General features: G+C 38.6%; 1 protein-coding gene across 3 annotated transcripts; it reads left to right on the top strand.

Moving 5' to 3' along the window:
* Positions 1-807: 807 nt before the first annotated feature.
* On the top strand, positions 808-20,168 carry CCDC66 (coiled-coil domain containing 66). Of its 3 annotated transcripts, XM_033071209.2 has the most exons (18): positions 808-983; positions 2,559-2,581; positions 3,431-3,845; positions 4,629-4,764; positions 4,908-5,011; positions 5,847-5,965; positions 6,710-6,886; positions 7,656-7,787; positions 9,029-9,279; positions 9,650-9,734; positions 10,521-10,682; positions 12,090-12,237; positions 12,664-12,786; positions 13,289-13,767; positions 14,698-14,735; positions 14,986-15,218; positions 15,630-15,757; positions 19,766-20,168. In XM_033071209.2, the coding sequence occupies exons 2-18, from the start codon at positions 2,576-2,578 to the stop codon at positions 19,844-19,846; spliced, it is 2,817 nt and encodes a 938-aa protein (XP_032927100.1). In that variant the 5' UTR covers positions 808-983; positions 2,559-2,575; the 3' UTR covers positions 19,847-20,168. The 3 variants fall into 3 exon arrangements, with proteins under 3 accessions (XP_032927100.1, XP_032927099.1, XP_032927098.1); XM_033071208.1 differs by having other exon boundaries at positions 910-2,581; positions 12,706-12,786; XM_033071207.2 differs by having other exon boundaries at positions 910-2,581; positions 12,703-12,786.
* The last annotated feature ends 492 nt before the right edge of the window (positions 20,169-20,660 follow it).

Here is a 20,660-nt window from a genome sequence, read left to right as displayed (position 1 = left end):
GGGCAGCGGGACGCGCTCCCCGCGGGGTGCGGCTGCTCGGGGAGGGACGGGCCCGGCCCCGCAGAACGCGTCGGTCCCGTGCCAGGACGGGAGCGATCTGCGGAGCTGGAGGCTAGCGACCCGTGCCGTGGGAGGGCCTCGGGACGGGCTCTGGGGTGCTCACAGCGCGGTCCGGCCGGGGGCAGCGGGGTGCTCGGGGGCAGCGGGGTGCTCGGACAGCGCGGTCCGGCGGAGCGAGGGCAGCGTCCCGCGGGCCCCGCCGGCGGCTCCGCTCAATGAAGTGACCCTAAGGTGCTCCTTAGAAAGTTGTCTGCCAGCTGGAACTGCGCTGGCTTTTTTCGTTGTTAAGATTTTATAATGAAATATGAAGATAAAGTATTACTTTGAGCTCATACCGTCACGTTGGATTGTCCCAGCGCACGGAGGAAAAAAGCGGTTGGGCACTTCACACTGCCACGTTTTTATCTTCTCGTAAACGCTTAAACAGCGCTTGTTGCACTGGCAAAGTGAATTGTTCGTGGAAGCACAAGTAAAGGCTGTTCCCAGAATAGAGCCCCGCTTCGGGCTCAGCGCTGGCGCTCCGGGACACCTGGTTAGCGATTTGTGTAGCAGACAGTTTGTATCTTGGATTGTTACATTCTGAGGTGCACTGCTCTGTGTAACGGTGTGAGAGGCGCCTTCAGTGTTAAAGATCTGCTTTGCAACATGCCAATCCAGTTCTTTCAGTACCAGTAAAACTATACCCTCTGCAAGACGTGTTGATTTGTTTGCTTTAAGTAACTTCTCAAAACAAGGAGCGTCTAAAACAACAGTAAACACTGTGTTAAAATTGAGTACAATTGTTCTTGTTGTGAATGCAAAAATCTTACAGTTACAGATTACTCAATATATCAGATTCCTCTCTCTCTCGTTTTGCAGTGATGGACTGAAGCTTGAAACTGCAGTGCTGGATGGAAAGCCCAGGCTAATTTTGGCTTCTTCTGGTATTTTAAAAATTACTTATCTCAAGTAATCTTTAAAGCTTCTTGAAGTTAAACCTAACATCCAAGAGATCTAAAGCCCAGCTTTCCTGCAATATTTTTCAGATTAGGAAGAATGTTTGTGCATTGTTATTTACAAGACCTCTCTCTACTGAATAGTAGGTTGATAATGAACTCTGTGCCAGGGAACAGCTGGCAAATAGTCTCCACTGCTTAGCTGGTCATTAAAATACAAAGTTAAGTGCTATTGTGTATCAACTGGAATAACTTGATCATTTCTGTAACTTTATAGCATGTTACATGCCAGGATGGAAGAGGCTTAGTAACTGCTTCATTTACACAGCATGACATTACAATCACATTTTTAAAGTCGCTTCAGTATTTGCAATTAACATTTTTAATTTTCAATAAGCAGGTTATTTAGGCCAAATCTCACTACTACTGTCTGAGACATACTGGAAAAACCTATGTTGGTAATTAAGTGTTAATAAATTTATTTCTGTGATTTGTCAGACGTATGTCTCTGCAATAAATTCCATTTTTGTGATTTGTCAGATACACATTTCTGTACAAGTCTAGTTTCCCTAACTGTTGTACGTAGGCAGGATACAGAAATTCTCCATTAAATGCTGTTTTAATTATATTTCATTTTCTGCATTTACCAGACAGCTGCCTAATGAGACATTATGTGGTGTTTTGAGCCAGGAAGGAATTCCAGTGCTCTTTACAACCATCTTTAGCATCTTTGGCTGGGTGGGGGCAGTCTGTGTTCCAGAGTATTCTAAGACAAAGCTTTGTGGTGGATGTGAACCAGCCTTGAACAAGCAGTTTTTTCCTTGTTTATACACTGATATTAACAGCATTTCCTTGAACTAAATGCTGTTTAAAATTCCATCAAATTGTATTTGTTCTGAATTTTGGTTTCTGCACTGAGAAACATTTTTAGGGACTAAAGTAGGATTATTCTGCAGTACCTTAAGCTGCTACTGGAAAGTTTTTCTCTCTTGCCCAGAAAAAAACCCAAAGAAAATAGCTATGTGTACAAGATTTCTTGAGTACCACATTCCCTCTATTAATATTAGAACATTCTTTATTCAGAAGTATTATATTGAACATGCTACTTATTATTTTTGAGACTTCTACACCTCTATGCATCCTCCAGGATATGAGTTAAAAGACTGAACAGTCATTTAGGACACAGGTGTGGGAGTAACGGAGACAAACAACATCATGGAACCAAAGAAGGCACAGGGCTCTCTGAGAAACAGTGAATAGCAGGGGAAGGTCAGACTGGCACAGTAATTTGATCAGATGTACATTAAACTATACAGGTTTTTTTTAATAGGAAATAGTTATTGAAATAGATCTAATTTTTTCCAACATACTTCTGAAATATGTATACTGAAATAAGTAAAAAAAAAGTAAAATAATCAGGACAGATGGTATGGGAAAAGTACTTTCCCCCTGATATACAAAAATTGGATGAATATAACATTTTACTAATTTCTCAAGATTGTTTTTCAGGAGCAAGTTCTTATTAAATACTTCTTTCATATGTTTGTGTTTGTTTCCCAAAAGATAAATCAAAGCCTGCCATGAAGGTAAGTGTAAAATTTTTAGAACACACAAATTCATTACTTGTTAACAGAAAATTTGAGGAATTGAACTGTTTCAATACTTGTAATCAGTTATATTAATGAAAAATAAATATATGCTTATGAGTCCCTTCTAACTTGAAATACTCTGTTATTTCTCAGGTTTATAATAGCTATTCAAAAGGATGAATTCAAAGTTTTGTGATTTTTTTTTTTTTACCTTTTCAAAATGCTTTAGTTTCCTTGACCAAGAAGTTAGAGCAGCAGAGGGAATCATCTAAATCAGAACTTTCAGAGACCTTAAAGGAATTCTGGTAAAATAGAGATCTGAAGTGTGTTTAATTTCAAGTTTGGTCATGCAGGCTGTCTCTTAGTAAACTGGAATGCTGTGGGTTTGGGAAGGACAAAAAGCAGAAAAATGTCCCAATACACAGGAAGTAATTAAGTTTGCATCAAGGACCTGGGAAAGGATAAATCTTTAGTTCGGAGTAGAAAAATCAAGACTGAAGTACAGCTGGCTGCATGGTGAAAACATGTACCTATTTGGAGCCAGGCTTCAGAAACACCAAAGTAAAGCAGATTTAATGCTTATTAATACTTTTAAATGTCATGCTACATAAAATTGTTATTCATACTGTCATTTTGAAATACTCAAATTCAGGTGCTGTGTCCTCTTCCAAAAGTATTCCTGGTACTCACAAAGATATTTCATTAGTTTATACAGGGTTTCTACTGATGGAACAGAAAAGAAAAATTACTCTTATTTTCCTTGTTGCTTCAATCTTGTTTTCATTTGTTACAAATACATTTTTTTCTTCTTATTTAATAGATGGTGAAATCTTTTTGCTTTAACAGATGGGAAATAAAGCCAGAGCACCTAAACAGGCATTGAGAATGAAGCACACTGGGCTCATCTTGAGGCCAACACAAAATGCTTGTATCAAGCAGGAAAGTTTAACAAAACCAAGGAGTGAATCAAGATTATCAATGACAAAAGGTGAAAAACTGCAAGTTAATAAACATTCCTCACCTGAAGCCACAACTAAAGGTTACTCTTTGATTTTCCAAAGAGATAAGACAAACAGAGATCCTGATTCAGAGGATCCTAGTCTTGTGAAAAAAGCTAAACACAAACCTCAAGCCCCACATGTGTCAGCTGAAGACTTAAAAAGTTTGGTGTGTTTAACACAAGCAGAGCTTCAAGAGATTTTGAAGATTGTTAAAGAAGGAAAGAGCATCTCTGATACCCATGAAGGGCAAGAGGAAATAGGTAAGACATCAGCCATTGGATGTATTTGTTTCCTGGAAACAGAGCAAGAGTCAATAATTTATTTGCACATTGTAGAGATGTTACACTTTGTTGGGTGGTCTCAGACAAAAGCATTTGCCATTGTGGATGTGACACTGTGAGGAACCAAGCATTTCAGAACTATAACAGTAAAAAAGATTGTTTGATCGATTTCCAGTATTCTGAAGAGCAAACCAGCAAGAAATGTCATCCCTGTGTGATGCAAAATATGACCCATTTTACACTGGGGGGAAAAACAGAACTGCTCTGTACCACTGCCCTTCTGGTTTGTGAAGAGTTCAGACTTTCCTCTCTGTCTCGAGCAGTTCTGCCCTTTTCCTATGGCCAAAGATGAACATGGGTCTTTTTGCCTAACTGGACTCTTAGTGCTGAATGTATTTTTCTTTTCCTCTCCCCAGTTCTACTCAGAAGTGTAAGAACTGGTGCTTATCTTCCTTTATTGTATCCTTCCTCCTGTTGGTGGATCTGTGGAGGGGCTTTTGCACCAAGCATAAGGCATCCTGCAGTTAATTAGAGTATCATACTCTGAGTCCTTAGCCAAGAATAAGTGATCACTAAGTTTGGCATTTTAAAAATACCCTGTGAAGAAGGTCTAACTTAAGTGCCTTAACTATATGAGCCAGGCTGAAAACAAAACAAAACTTTTGTTAAATTGTGGGAATCTGCTGCTCTCAAAGTATTTACTCAAAGCTGAAGTTAGTTTACTGGTTATATATACATTTATGTATTTATGTTCTATCACAGCTACTAATGAGGCATCAGAGGAAAATGTTACAGCATCACTCCAAAAAGATTGTGAAGTATCCCCAGTTCCAGCTGAAGCAGACTCTGATTCAGGCAGGAAACAAGAAGCACAGCCACAGCCAGGACACAAAGTTATGTAGGTACATTTGTGTTAGGGTGTACAAAAATTGTGTGTCCAATAAAGGTTCATATAATATGTTCTTAATAACATTAATATTGCTTATAAATACTAATTTAAAAGTTACTTCTAAAATCTTCCCCCTCCTTCCTTTTCTCTAGAAAGGATTCATGGAAACCTGCTGACTTGTTTAGTACCTTGGGTGAAAGAGAAGGGGAGAAAGCCTTATTGGAATTTAAAAAGACCCAATGGAAGAAGGAATTAGGTACTTATGTTGTATAAAATACATTTTTGATCAATTTTTATTATACTTAGAATGCCAAGAAACTTGATATTCCTTGTGCCCTTTTACATTTTCTTATATCAATACAGTTGCTACAAATTGAAAAGTCTCTAAAACACTTTTTTGCCAATTAAATATTATCTAAATAAATGTATTGTTATGCTTTGTATTTTATGTGTTCCTTGCCAGCAGTTTTGTCACATTCTGACAGTTATCGTTAAAAAATTCATTTGTTTTTTAATGGGAACAGCATAACTCCAATCCACAAGCATGAGTGTCTGAAATTGCAATTTGAACTTGAGAGAGGTTGCAGTCCAGCCCCATCACCAATCAAGGGGAGTGTCTGGAGGAAGCTAAAACTGTTTAATACAGTAGTAAATTCCCTCTGACAAATTAAGCTTTTTATGGTTCACATGGAGGAGTGCTGTGTTTTGTTTTGAACTTGGATTTAGATAATTTGGTTTCAAGGTTTAATTCTGCATTGTCAGTAGCTTCCATTATAGCTCCATTGGTTTTAATAATATTAAAGTGTTCAAGACTGGTGTAACAAAATGGAGAGAGTTCATATACTTGGCTATTGGTTTTCCCTGGGAAGTTGTTTTTAGTCTTAGAGAGATTTCCCACTTACCTCTGCATCCCTGGGCAGACACTCACTTTGCTCTTAAGGGCAAGGTCATGACTGTTCAGACTGATTGGTGACAATTCTTGTGTCCATTTCACAGCCCAAGTGACAGGGGAGACATGCATTGCTTTTTCTTTTTTTTAACTGCTAAATGTTTCCAATAGGAACTCTTACTAGAGTTTGGTTTTGTTTAAGATGAACAGGTAGCACTGAAGAAGAAACTGAAAGAAACTTTGGAGGGAGAGGTGGGTTATTTCTGGGCAAAACTTGGCACTAATAAAACCCATAAAGTGGAAACACCTGACCCAGACCAGGTAAGGCTGTCAATAAACACAAGAGCCGAGTTTTCACAGCACTGTTGCACAACAATTTAACTTCTAATGCATAGAAGATTGTCTTTTCTGTACAAATCCTCTAGAGTCCAATTTTGGTGTGCTTTAAGCCCTCTCAGGGCATGAATTGCTGCAGCTCCCTGGTCCACGTTTACTTGTTGCTACAGTTTGTAACTTCTCAGTTTAAGATCTTTATAGCAGGAAGCACCCACTCCTGTCCCTCCATTTGGATTCCTGACTAAAAAGTGTAAATCTTTTCTTGTTCTGTTTGGGGGAATAGTCTCAATGTAATTCCTGTCTATATAATTATACAGATTGTTCATAAGCTCTCACATATATTTGATTGCTTATGTAATGAGCATAGCTAGTATCACTTTAGCTTTTTTAAAAGCTGTCATTCTGAAAACACTGTGTTAGATAAATACATTATACTCACAAGAGACTTCTCCAGTGAAATTTATTGCTGTTAAACAGAAGTTAAGGTTCTATCTGCTATAATTTCTTACAGCAAAAGCAAATTGCACCTTTTTTTTTGTGGCACATTCAGCATTCCTAGCAAAGTTTTGACTGTGCCATAAATTTGTTTCAATCTATGTAACTGATAAATAGTGGATAAAAGATAGTTTGGGCTGAGGTTTTAATGAACAGCGGCTTCTAAAGTATCATTTTGTTAACAAATGAAACAGGTGAACTAAATAAGTCTCAGAATAGTCCCTTTATTTGCAGACAGTGTTTCCAACTGACTCAGTTCATGGCACTGAGGAGAACTCTGCCTGTACAGCTGCTTTAGCCACAGAGGCTGATGGAGTTGCACTGAATGTTCCAAGAGCTCCAGCTGGGCACTCTTCTGATTTCAGTTGTTCTGACTTTCCAGCTGGCAGATGCACAGCACTGGCTTTCAGGGTAAGATCTTAAATTACATGCAGAGGTTTTTTTACTTATTTATTAACAAGTGTTTGTCTCAAGAAGTTCTTTTAAACTGTAAGAATGTCTTAGACATTCTTGCTGTGCATAAATAACTTTGTCAGAATGAATGTTTACCAAAATATCAAGGCTTTGAAGATAGCACTTCCTTCAAGGCTGGTGTGAAGAACAGTACTAAAGGTGTGACATGCAATAGTAATTATTTTTAAGTATGTGTTGAAGAAATAGAGAAGTGGTAACTTATATAAATTAAAAGTTATTGATGGCAGAAGGTTCAGGAAGTAGATCTGAAGTTATGGTTGGTAAGCAGTGATTAAAGAAGAGTTTTTTGTCAGATGACACTGGAAGTTCTCAGTGCCACTGGAGCTTGTTAAGTAATTCAGAGATCCATTAAGACACAGAAACAGAAGAAATAAGGGTAGCTCCTTAATTTGGGGCAGATCACTGCTAATTAGATTGTGGTGCTGAAGCTCCCTGGAACACAGACTGAGCAGTGAACCATAGGAAGAAAAAGAAATTTCTGTTCATAATATAAGTAAATAGGGTTTTCTGGAGTGAGATGGTTCAAGTAGAAATTATCTATTAGCAGTCAGACACTTGCTACAGTTACAAACTTATATGGTTTTATGTGCTAAAGAAAGGCCCAGTTTTGCTCACCAACTGAAGGCAGAGCTTTCTGCCAAGTCTTTATTATGTGGCTAGACAAGATACTTAATTTGATGTAGAATGAGCAGTTATCTTATTTCAGGAAGCTGTGCCACAGGAGCGACCTTTTAGTGCTTTGAAGCAGGAGCAACAGAAGAAGTGGCTTGAAGAGTTGAACAAGCAGAAGGAAGAAGCTAAACTACGAAAAATAGAAGAAAAACTTAATTTATCAAAGGTATCTGTGGTTTAGAGGGACTTTTTGAAATAAGAGAAGTCTTTCTTTCTGTTTTAAGAAATAAAAAATGTAGTTAATGAAGTGGCAACAAAGATGGAATTTTCTGCAGCATGTCCAGGTTTTCACCATTAGGATGAACTGAACACTGAGCCAGTGGCCGTTCAGGATTTCAGTGCCTGGTGGGCTTGCTGCAGGGATGGAGACAGTGGTAACATCACTGCAAATCAGGGAGAAAATAAAACCCTCTAGCACTATATTAGAAGTGATAGAGAATCAGGGATTACTTCATTTTCTGACCAGGATGTGCCAAGGAAAATATTCCAAACACACGTGGTTTTGAAAAGTACCTTCATTAGCTACCTGTTTGTTAATTGGGTACCTGTGCTGTGCAAGGAGGGCTGTTGGCACCAGGGAGTGACCTTTTCCTTTTTTTTTTCATGAAAATGTAGTAGCAATATGTTTGTGCTGACCAGATATGGAACAGCATTATAATTTGTGATCTGACTTGCGTTTTAAGTAACTGAGACACTTGTCTTCTTGATAGCATAGGGTTAAAATGTTTCTAAAATCATGGGAATTGTATACAATAGATTCAGGGGGTGGAAAGAAAGGTTGGGTCTGGTAGGCCTGGGAAAGGGAGCTAGGCCCTGGGAACAAATGTTGAGCTTTGTCTTTATTAGATCATGTGAAACTGCACCTGCATAATCATCATGTAATAAATAATATGATTGTTGAATGTAATAATTGTTTGTTAATTGAATATAATTATTGTTTACTCGTAATAAGATTCATGAGAAGCAATGTAATTGTAACAAGAATCATGAGAAAGGCTATTTGGGGCACCTGATGAAAATTACAAGAATTCAGGCTTGGATAAGATCAATGTATATAATAGAACAATATGGGTTTTAAAATTAATATATAGCTATATAACAAAAAGGGTATAACATGTCCCTCTCGATTCCATGTCAGAGTCAGATTTGGGTTTGTACCCTTGATTCTCAGAGCTCTTCAATAAAAGCACCTGCATGTAATCATCCTGTGATTATGTGTTTCAACTCTGACATTCTCACTTGAGGAATTAACTAATTAACTGCTGTCTGCATTGCAGCTTTTCAAATGTTCCTGGTGTACACAATGTGTATTGTGTGTTTTATTAACCACACTTCATAAAAACAGTGAAACTGAATGCTTTTGCTTTTTGCTTTTTTTTTTGTTGTTGTTGCTTGATACTCATTTAGGCAGAAGAGCATGACAGATGGGAAATGCATTTTGATTCTTTTAAGAACCACTTTCATGCTAATGCACAACACCCCTTAAATGGAATGCACAGAAAGCCTGAAAGTCTTTCCCTGCCACCTGAGCCCAAGGACCCGGCTGCTTTCATTCACCCTTTGTCACCTGCAGCTTTAGGCAATCTCACGCCCTTACAGATGGGAACTGCAGAAAAAGCTGCTAAAAATGATGCTTTGGAACAAAGCCCAAGAGTCAGGTGAGTGAGGTTTGTAAAGGTAATTATTTTCCCAGCCAGTAACTTCTGGTACCTCCTCAGAAATTAAAACCAATTAAAAAATCCTTTACATTCATTTGACTTTTGCTTTTTTCCAAATACCTGTTGTTTCACTATTGAAAGTGAAACACAAGTGTTGCCACTGTTTTATTAATGAAATTTACTGCAAATAACCTTACTTTGTTCCTTGATGAAAAGGATTTCATAATCTGTGACTTAATTTATATATTAATTTATAATTAACACAACAGAAAAACCTCAATATGAAAATGAGATCTAATTGATTCTAATTAAGAAAGGCTTAAGGTTTATTTTCTGATGATTAAAAATTGACATGTCCCTTTGTTCACAGTTTCCTCCGTTCCATGACTGCTCTGCTGGACCCTGCACAGATCGAGGAGAGGGACAGGAGGCGGCAGAAGCAGTTGGAACATCAGGTAGATTTTGCTTTTAAAGCCTCACACTTTTTTAATAAGAAGGAAGGATGAAAGGTAATGTCTCATAAATAAAGCATGAGATTTAATACCAAAACCCAAGGAGGCACTTGACTTTTATGCTTTAGATGACATGTACATTGTTTGGCAGTATTTCCTTTATTCAGACTCTACAATTCTCTTTCAATATTTGCACAAGATTATTGCATTTCTGTAACTGAATTCCTGCCTCAAAAAATGTACAGCTCAGTCTTTAGAGCTCTAGCAGGTTTGTGTGCATTTTCCTTCAGTCTCCACTGTTATAAGGAGGAGAAATCTGATATTTACAGATTCCCACTCCATGAACCTTTAGTTTTTTATCCACTTTACTGACATTTACCTAACCTCTGTGGCACCCTAACAATGTGTGTGTGTGCTGGTGTCACTAGCAAGGCATAAAGAAGCCTCAGTATAAATGTAGACACTCTTCTGGTCACACTGTTACTCTGCTGGAGCACCATATGTGCATAAGGTGAAAATCAGACCTTCATCTCTTTACAAGAAAAAAAAAAGTATTTTCTAAAACATAGAAAGCTCCTTTTTTCTATCTGAGTATTTCAGACTGCTCAATTGGGCTGGTAGTTTTCCAGAAACTAAACCAGGAGTGTTTGAAATAAATTGTCTTCAATGGTTTTTTTTCACTTGTCCAAATCCAATTCTACACTATATACAAAAAAACCACAAATAAATACCTTACAATACATTAATGTTATATATTTTACTTTACCCTTTTTGTTCTGATCCTGCCAGAAAGTAATAATGGCTCAGGTGGAAGAAAAACGGAGGAAGAAACAACTGGAGGAAGAGCAGAGAAAATGGGAAGAGCAACAGGAAGAACTGCGCCTGGCACGAGAAAAAGCACAACTGCAGAAACAGTTTGAAGAAGAAATGCTGAAACAAAAACAAAAGGAGGTGGGGTTTGCATTATCTTTAGTGCAAATAGTGATAACACTGGATTTTGAGGAAAATAGTTCTTGTTCTTCACTTACAAAATTTTGCTCGTCATTTTGAAAATGAAAACCATGCAAAATATAGACATTTGAAACCAAAAATCTGCTTTGTTAATTAATAAACATGCAACACCATACAAGAATAAGGCCAGATTCTTGAACAAGGGTCTTTTCAGGAATAGAAATTTATAAGAACTGGCAAAAACAGAAATGTATTTTTAAATAGTGCAGAAACATCCATTTTTAAATGCAAATTGAAAATTAAAAAATACCTCAAAGTATGTGATCCACTTACTGGTAACTTGATGCTTTTAAGGTGCTTCAGTACCATGAAGTTCATCTGAGTGAATGTACTTTGAATTGAAGACTTCTTAGGATGTATTCTGGAAAAGGCATTTTAAAAGTCATTCAAGTCTTCACTCTTTCCCCTGCGTAGCTGTTGCTGAGCTTTACACTGTGCTTTCATATAAAAGTTAAACCAAAGGTGCATTTTGACCTTTGGTAAACACAGGTTTTGCATTTCTGTCTCTCCTTTAACCTCTGTGGAAGGTTAAACACTTGGTGTGATGTTTTATTCTTCATTTTAGCACAGTAGAGCTATTACTGTTTACTTCCTTTTTGGAGCAGTAGCAGATTCCATGGTGTCATAAGACAAGGTGATTGCACAAACAGTCTTCTCCAAAGTCTCCAGAAATGTGGATTCCTGATGTCTCTGCATTTTCTGGATGGAAATGTGTAGCATCTGCCTGTAGATGCTTGAACAGGCTGGTTCAACATGGGGAAAGTCATCCTCTGAAACATGTGACAGCATCAGTTGTTCTTTCCAACTGCAAATGCAGGAGGGAGTGGGATCAGCTGCTAATAACAGTTGGGAAATGAGATTTTCCTTGGCCCAGTCTCCTGCACCTTGAACCCACTGAGTCAGGGAACTGTAACCCCTGACATTTGCTGGGGAGCTTTTACTGTCTCCTTCCTGTGCAAGCAGGAGCAAGGTGGGCTCCTCTCATTTCATTGAACCACATGTTACAGGAAGGCACAGATGGCTGACATCAGATGGCATCTAGAAAAAGAGGAATTTATTAGAAGGGAAATAAATATCCAGATATCTTGGAGGATCTAAATGCTCACTTTTTAATGCTGAGACTGAAGATCTTTAATTAGTACAGCAGAGGTTCTGAACATAGAATCATAGAAATTACAGGTTACATATTGTACTTACTGAGCTAGTTTTTGTTTTGGAAAAAAAATTCTCTAAATAAAAGTGCATGTAAACCTTGAGGATTACATGGCAATTAAATAATCAAATGGACTTTATTCTCAAAATAAATAATCACATATTTACCTTTTTTTCTTTTTTTTTTTTCCCAAGGAACTTGCAACTCTTAAAGCCAAAGAGCTTTATCAGACAATGGAGAAAGCTCAGGAATTAGCCCAGGGATCAAAACAAGAGCAGCACATTCCAGACTTGGCTCAGAAGGCACATGACATTCCAGAACTTCACAACAGTCTTGGTGGTGGCAAGTATAAGCCTCACACTCAGTTTGCATATTCCTTTGGTGGTTGAAAGTGAGTTGTTTCTGGGATTGGGATGGGTTTTCTTGGTTTTTGTTTCCTTGTGTGCATTTGCATCACAAACCAAATTTCATTACAGTTTATTTACCTTTCAAACAAATATAAGCATTAACTCTTATGGAGAGTATTGTGTTTTAGTAAGTTTCAAATACTGTATTACATAAAGGAAGAAATGCAAAGATGCTGGCAGGAATGCACAGGAATATTCAGACCTGAGTGCTGTCAGATTTCCAGGGGGAAAGGGAGACTATTGGGATTTGGACCAGAGTTCTCAGTATTGTGTTGAGCTCTAAACCACAACAGTTTGATAACTCTGTAGCATGGCTTAAATTGAAATAGGTTACTAAATGGAACAACTTTACCCTTTTCAGGTGATACAGAGTTTGAAAACTGTAATTCTGGTATTTCAGCAGGAAGTCCTGATCTCCCTGGTGGTGTGAGGAGTCCCCCTGAGCAGCAGGCTTCCCCTCGGAAGGACATGGCTGTGCAGACAGGTACAGAGCCCACCTGAGTTACTGAGGGACCCTGCTTGTGAAACTGAGCCAAAACACTGCTACTCACAAGGAATAAAGCTAGAAAGAAATATTGTACAGACACAGTCATGTTGGTGTATCACAGTGTACCACTTTATTCCTCTATTCATCACTATTTATTCTTCTAAATAAATAGTATTTCTGTACAGTTAGTACTTACCAGTTACAAATCCCATAGTGTGGAACACAGTGTCAACTTAGGGTCACAAGCCATGTAGGTCCACGTTTTTTAATTAAGTTGATTTGGTTCTCCAGTCTTTTGTGTTTTATCCCTTCCTTACTGAGTTTGCTTCTACAGGTCCTGTCTTCCACAGAAAAAAAAATAATAGAAAAAGCATTATAAGACTGTAGCAATCATTTTTTAAATAAAATAAGTAATGGTAGATTGATACATATACAAAAGTCAACCAAGCAATTTTAATAGCTCAGACTTGGACTTAAAATACAATTTATTTTTTTTTAGATTGCTTTAATACTTCAGCATACACTGAGTCAGCTGAGGAAAGAACTGCAGGTTGTGAATCACCTGATATTTCCATAGAATATAAAGAAACCTCTAACAGCAAAAAATACCAGAAGGAAATGCAGTATATGGATAAAAATAAACATTCAGGAAAAGAGACTGGTGGTATTTACAGTGATGTATATGAGCAATATGCAAGAAAAGAAAAACACATTAAATCTTTAGAAAAATACAGCAAAAGACCTGACTGGAACATAAACAAGCCTGGGAAAAGATACATTCCAGCCTCAGAAAGGTACCCTAAACCACTACAGAAACAGAGGGAGGAGAACAAAGTGCGCCGCCAAATGGAGCTGCTGCAGCTGGTGGAGAGGAACAGCCCCAGGCAGCTCAGTGCCAGGAGGGGGGGACACTCAGCCAGGTCCCTGTCACCTCGGGAAGAAACAGCTGTGAAGAGCAAGGGCCACAGAGGCAGAAAGGTGGGTCACTGTCTGCCCTTTGAGAGCAATGCTGTGCTTTTAAGACTTTTGTTCCTCACAGTTTTATCTGGGTGGGAATTCAGTTTTGTAACAGGAGCATTGAAATTCTCCTATTGCCCATCCTCATGTCAGCTCTCTGTTCGTCAAGAGCAGAACATATTCAGATTTTGTGACTGAGTTTTTACTGTTATTTCAGTCTTCCAAAAAGTTATTCCTTTTTATTTCCTCACTAACACTGATTTATTATGTAAACAGAGAGTTACACACTGCGGGCAGTGTGCAGGACACAATGACATCACTGACTTGCTTTTTTTGTCCAGTCATTGTGTTGAGCTGACAGATGAGGTAGAGTAGTACCTGCTCAAAAAAACAATGGTTATTTCTGCAAAGCATATGGATTACTGAGGATGTACTCCATTGTCTTAGTGGAGTCATTCTCCATTTGCAGTAAGCATTATGTCAGTAGAGCTTGTGGCTGGGAAGAAGTCTTTTAAAGAAAGTAATATCAAATATATTCTTGGCTTCTCTCTTACCCTCTCCCTTGCTCACTCTTCTGTATGCATACACACCTCACTTTCTCACACCTTCAAATAGCAAAACTCTGGACCTTTCCTTTAATACCTTGGATTGATAGGATTATAAATTCCTATGTTCCAAGAACATAGGAAAATTATACATAATATTTTTGATAGTGCTTAGAGTGCCAAAGACAGAAAAAATGGAGCAAATCCTCCTGTTATTTGTTGATTTATTTCATGGGCACTGCAAGTCTGTTAAATGCAAATCTTTGATAAATACCTTTCTCCTGAACCTAGGTCAAGCACTCCTTTTGGAATTTCAGAACAAACTTCCTCTGACAGATCAAAGTTTTTAATATAAATACACTGACATTTTTTTGGTTGACTTTTCACTTTTTTGGTTTTCTCCTAGGAAGAAAAATTTTATAAGAATCACTTGAATGAAGAAAGGTATGCCAGTTTTTTGCATGAATGAAATGTAGAAATAGATTATTACTGAAATGCACATGCTTTTAATTCCTGATTTTTTTAAAGAATCTGGATGTATCTGATTGTTTACTATTAGAAATACACCAGGTATAAAAGCAGAGTAAATGAACAAAAAGCCTGTCATGCAAAGATTCTTGGTCTCTGTAATTTGAGAAAATCACATTACTGAAGTATTGTTTGGACTTTCTGCAACTTTAATTGTTCCATACAGATGTGAATCACCACCTGTTCCAGCAGTTAGGAACAGATTACTGCAAGTCCAACAAAGACAGCTCCAGAATTCTCATTTGGTGGTGCATGAGCAGCACGGTGGAGGAGAGGCCAGCCAGGCAGAGTCCCAGCAGAGCAGACCTCCCTCGGCGCAGTTCGTGCCCTACGTGCGCACACGGGAGGTTTACTGCCTTCAGCCCGAGGCACCGCTGAGCCAGCACCCGCAGCTCCACGGTACTGAAACACTCCAGGGACAGGAGAAACGCTACAGTCATTTCCATGGCACTGCTGCACTTCTAGCCATTTCCTATTTGATTTTTACTGAATTGTGCAGTGATCTCTCTAGGTCACAGCAGTGCACAGAAAACCAAATTATGCTCAGTATTAAAAATAACAAACCTGAAAATCAACAAAAAATTCTATTATCAATTTGTTGTTTGTTTGCCTTTCATGAAGTATGACTGTACTTCCTTGTATTAGTATACAGAGATTGGGGTTTAGGAATCTAAGTGTTGTTTGATTTAAAAATAGAGAATATGATCCTGATAGCAACCAACCCCTGATGTTCACAAACTTTCTAAATCTGCTGCTTCAAAATTAAAAGAAAATAAAGATTTTTATTAACTGATTTACATTTACTTTTAGATTCTTACCATATGCCACGACAGATTTTTAGCTCAGATCACGTTAGAGATCCTCTTCTAAATCCTGATGTAGTTACAATCAGAGAGAGACAACAAGCAATTCTTGAAGGATTGTCAAAATTACGGCAGGTAAGCAGAAATTTATTGGATAACTCTGCATGTGTATATATAAATACTGAAGTAAAAATTATCACATCATTATCTTTAATTCAATTCCCATAATTTGGTTTATGTTTTGGACCCTGTCCTCTACTTTTGTTCCACTTTACTAATAGTGTTTTTCATGTGTTGCTTATAGTTTTGGAGAGTCCTTAGAGAGAGAATGTGGACTCTGTAGTCCTTAACTCAGCTATGGAACAGTGAAGTACCTAAGCAAACTTGAAACCAAGAAATTACTTTGTTTGGTGTCCAGGTTTCCATGGTTAGGGTTGTTTATAGGGAATCTATCAGATTCAAAAGAACAGACACAACCCAACACTAGAACCCTGTTAATGAGGTTTCCTCTCTGCAATTCCCAGGTCAGGACAGAACAGTGAGGTTGGTGGGGTTGGGGGTTGGTGGGGAGGTCTCATGTCAGGCCTGGAAAAATATTGTAATTTGCAAACTGGAAGTGTGAACACTTAAAAAAATCCTTCAAAGACAGCTGCTACTTGTTAGCATGTATAAAGAAAATTCAGGATTTGTCAATCAGCCAGGTTTTCTGAAAGGAAAATGAAAATTAGCTTAATGCCACAGACACCTGAGCTCCTGAGATAAAAGCCTGTGTGTGTTTGTATACATTGTTCTCTTTGTAGTCAGGTGCTGGTAACGGCACTAGGTAATTATAGCCGGAGTGAATTGGATACTGCACCTGTTAGCAACAAGGTGTGGCTCACAGCCACTGAAGCCACAGGTCTGGACATGCACATGAGCACTTCTCTTTTATGCTTCTGAATGGCCTGACAGGACTGCAAGACAAAAAAAAATATTTACTTCAGGCTTTCCTTTTCATTGTGAAGAACACTGAAAATAAACATGTACCAGTATCTTCCCTTGCTTTTAAATGGGTCCAAACTAAATGTACGTTACTACTAGCAGCTGGATTTTTCTCTGCCTTGAGAGAGGAAAATTTCGTAAATAATCAAAAATAAAGGGAAGAAAATCTGACAGTGAAGCTTAACAAAAATAACAGTAGTGGATGCTACTGATTACCTGTTGAGCTTTAGAAAGAGAGAAACACTGCCATGTACACACAGTGCTTCAGCAGGAGGTAAATTCCTTGTGCAGAAAAAGGCTCATGACTCTCCCCAGGTCATCAAGAGAAGTTGTGACCCAAGAACTGCCAGTTTCTAACAGCTTCCACATTGGTTTCACTGGATTTGGTCTTCCCCACTGCTCATTAACATTTTTGTTAAGTATCTACAGTTCTTAAGTATTTTGGATTCTGATCCAAAGGAATCTAGTCCACAGCAGTAAAGACAAGACCTTTACTGGTGCCAGGAGCATGCAGGGGTCAGCACCCCTATCTGTACATCTCTCTATTGCTCATTTCACACCAGCTTTTGTACTTGTACAAATCTGACACAGGAGTTGGGGCCTTACATAACTTGTGGTTTTATCTTCAGCTTACAAATACAACACACCATTCCAGTCTAACTAACAAATAACTGCATCTTCCTTAATGACACAGAGATCTCCACGTTAGACTTACAGGCCACCCACACCTATTTCACTGCTCACACTCAGTTCCATATCTGTTCTAGCACAACCTATGACTTTAACTCTTTGCTGTTTTCTGCTGGTACTTTGGGAGTTCTCCACTCATGGTGACTTTGAGCTGGCCAGAGCCAGGTCCTGGTTTGGGAAGCAGTTACAGGTATCACTGCTAGCACAGGGCTAGGTCCCTCCTTGGGAGGCAGTAACAGTTGGCAGTAGCCCCATGGCCCTTGTCCTATTCACAGCCTGCAGTGGTTCACCTTGTTGAGACAAGTCCTTGCTCTGTGTTTCACTTCACTTGCCAGTGGCATTTTGCTTAAAAGTGAAGCCAGATTCAAGGTGCAATCTGATCCTTGTGCTTGCTGAGGATACAAAAGCCAGGATTATTTAAACAGATTAAAGTTGGAAAGCTTCGTGAACCCAGGATCAATTTTGCAGTGGCTACAATGTAACAGTAAGGTTAGTCTTTCAATGGATCTTGGCTCCTTTTTAAATTCCCTGCCAGCTGCAGAAGGCATTTAGGACATGAGCTATTCCATTCCAGTATATATTGTATACTTAAGTATTGTGTACTCCTCCTGAGGTACAGATAACTCATGTTTTGCATCAGTTATTTCACTGAGAAAGTATGAATAGTGTAAGATTTTGTCTGAAATACAAAAAGGTATTTTCTGTTTCAGAAGACAATCTAGTCTTGCTCTTTAACAATTACATATACATATAGAGAGTGGATTGATAGTTTCAGACTACATACATACATATCTATATTTAGCCATTGTTTTCTCTGGAGGAATTCATATAATAGTCACAAAATTTTGACCAGTCTTTAGTCTTTGAACCCCACACAGCCAGTGATAAATCCAGCTGGGCTGGTGCAGTAAGAGCACAGTGGGCCTGGCTGACCCAGAGCAAAAGGAGGGTGAGTCTGTCACTGCCTTTGCTACAAGACAGGAAATCTCTTCCTATGTCTCAGGTCACAGCAGGAATAGGAACTAGCAAAAGACTCACTTTCCTTTCTGAAATCAAAGGTCAGTGAATAAGCCAAGCAAAGTGAATTATTTGGGAAAAAGCAGGGCCAAAGTTTAAGAAAGAGGAGCACACCCCCCTTACCCCCAGGTCAGTACTGCCAGAGCACCCCATTGTTCCTGAGGCAGCAGCGCTGCCAAGGGCTGCAGGTGACACTGGCTGGGTGAGGAAACACCCCAGGCTCCCTGGTGAGTATTTCCCATTGCTGAGCACCTTCCCAGTACCTGGGAACCCATGTGATAAACACTGAACTGCCAACTCCCAGGGTTACTTGTTCCTCAGCTCTAGGTTTATTTAAGACAGTTTATTTTACAACTTGGTTTTGTGACATGCTTCTAAATGCAAAAAATGCTCTGTAAAAATAGTAATTATTAACACAGAGACTGAAAACACTAACCCATTAATAGAAATAAGCAGATGCTGTTGACTAATTAGAAAGCAGTGCATCAAGAGATTGAAAGTAGGCAGCTGCTGTCTTAGAAGGAGCCAGAGTGGATTCTTACAGGCTGCTTTGCTGACTTTCCTTTGGTGCCACCAGAAATCTGTGTCTAAATTGCTGTAGGAGCTGCTGCCTTGCATTAGGTCTGAACTAAGCTGTGCCAGCAGCCTGTAACTCTTTGAGAAAGGCCTTGTAACTCTGAGAAAAAGAATAAACTTTTCTTTTTTAAAAAGCAAACTTCCATGGTACCAAATTATTTCTGACAAGTCTAAAAGGAGAGCAAGGGGGCAGATGTATCAATATATATGATCCTGTTAATTACAGTAAAAATACTTATTCTTAATTTATGCACATACTTGGCATGTTTTTATGCATTCATATGCATATCATTTAATTTGTGCACGTTCTATCATGTATGACTTGATAGACAAGGATGTATCTCCAGGAGATTTTTTTGTGACAAGTTTTCTCTATGATCAGTACTTACAAGAACCATTGACATAGCAGGAACCTTCAACCTTCTGACAGTTAATCTATGTAACCCTAACATGCCTGAGGCTGGCCTGGTTCCAATGGCACTGCTGTCCCTGCTCTGTATTGTTTGTGTTAAGGCTAAAAGCCAATGCCCACCAGGGTTTTGGGTTCCTCTCCATACAAGAAATCACTACAATACTGCAAATGCAGAGGCAGTGGACAAAGGGATGAGAAAGTTCTATTTCATACAGTGGAAAAGTCCTTTCTCCCTCTGCATGGTCATCCCTGGAAAGTGGCCTGGCTTCCACTCCAGTCCCACTTGAAGGCTGCTCTAGAAGTTCCCTCTCCCATCAGTCTGTGAGGCTGTACTGTTTCTTCTGAAGTTCTGTACTTAAAAATCATTTGGCCTTAACAAGGAAGTTGTTTTTAACTATGAAACAATGACACTTCACTAGTTCAGGCTGTGTGAGGAAGATGAACATTGACATTTACATTTCTTTCAGGGCCTCCTGCAGAAGCAGAAGGAGTTGGAGAACACTCTGATTCCCATTGTAGCTCAAGAGAACTTCATGCCACCGTTTTGAGAGGTGCATATGAATGTTCTGAATTCTTAAAATGGAAATGCACAGCACTTTGCTACTGTAATTAACTATGAACCACCTCTAGCTTTTTTATGAAAATTAAATTATGAGAATTTTGATAGACTACAGGGTCATGTTACCTTTTATATTGGAGATACTTTAAACTCATCATGGTTTGTCTGTTTAGAATGGTTTTTATGCTACCTGAAGACAAGTGTCAATTTAATATAAAACACCAAAAATAGGGAAGTAAACTGTTACATGGGTTTTTGTAGAACTCAGTGTGTGAATTTTGATAAATAAAAAGAGTAAGATGTATTCTGAATGGCTTTAGTCATCTTTGCTGGTATTTTTAACTATACAAAACTGTTTGTATTTCAATGTTCAGCCACCTCTTAGGCTTATACACTGAATATCAATTCAAGTAAGACCACAGTTCATCACACAATCTGGTACAATTCCCTGACAAAAGGGAGTTAGTTCTTTTTTTCAGAAAAGATTACTTGCCATGTTTGGGGGCAGGGTAACAAGTGTTGCACTACCAGTCTGGTACTGGTTCTTCACTTGAATATATCAATCCACTGTTTATAGAGGGAAACAATCAACTTTAGGCAAAAGTCTATGGGTTTTGTTTGTTTTTTAAAAACTGCCCTTTTTAACCAATATCTTTGTTCCAACTAACTTTTTGAACTTAAGAGTTAAGTAGTTTCAAACACTCACCTGGTACCAAACAGCACATCCCAGAGAACAGCACTGAAATCAAATTCCGAACAGGAAATCCCCCAAACACAGGACTTGGGACAACCTGAAGATGAGC

Source organism: Catharus ustulatus, chromosome 13 (genome assembly GCF_009819885.2).
Source record: "Catharus ustulatus isolate bCatUst1 chromosome 13, bCatUst1.pri.v2, whole genome shotgun sequence".
Lineage (NCBI taxonomy): Eukaryota > Metazoa > Chordata > Aves > Passeriformes > Turdidae > Catharus > Catharus ustulatus.
Note: the sequence above shows the minus strand (reverse complement) of the source record. Positions and strands in the feature narration are given on the sequence as shown.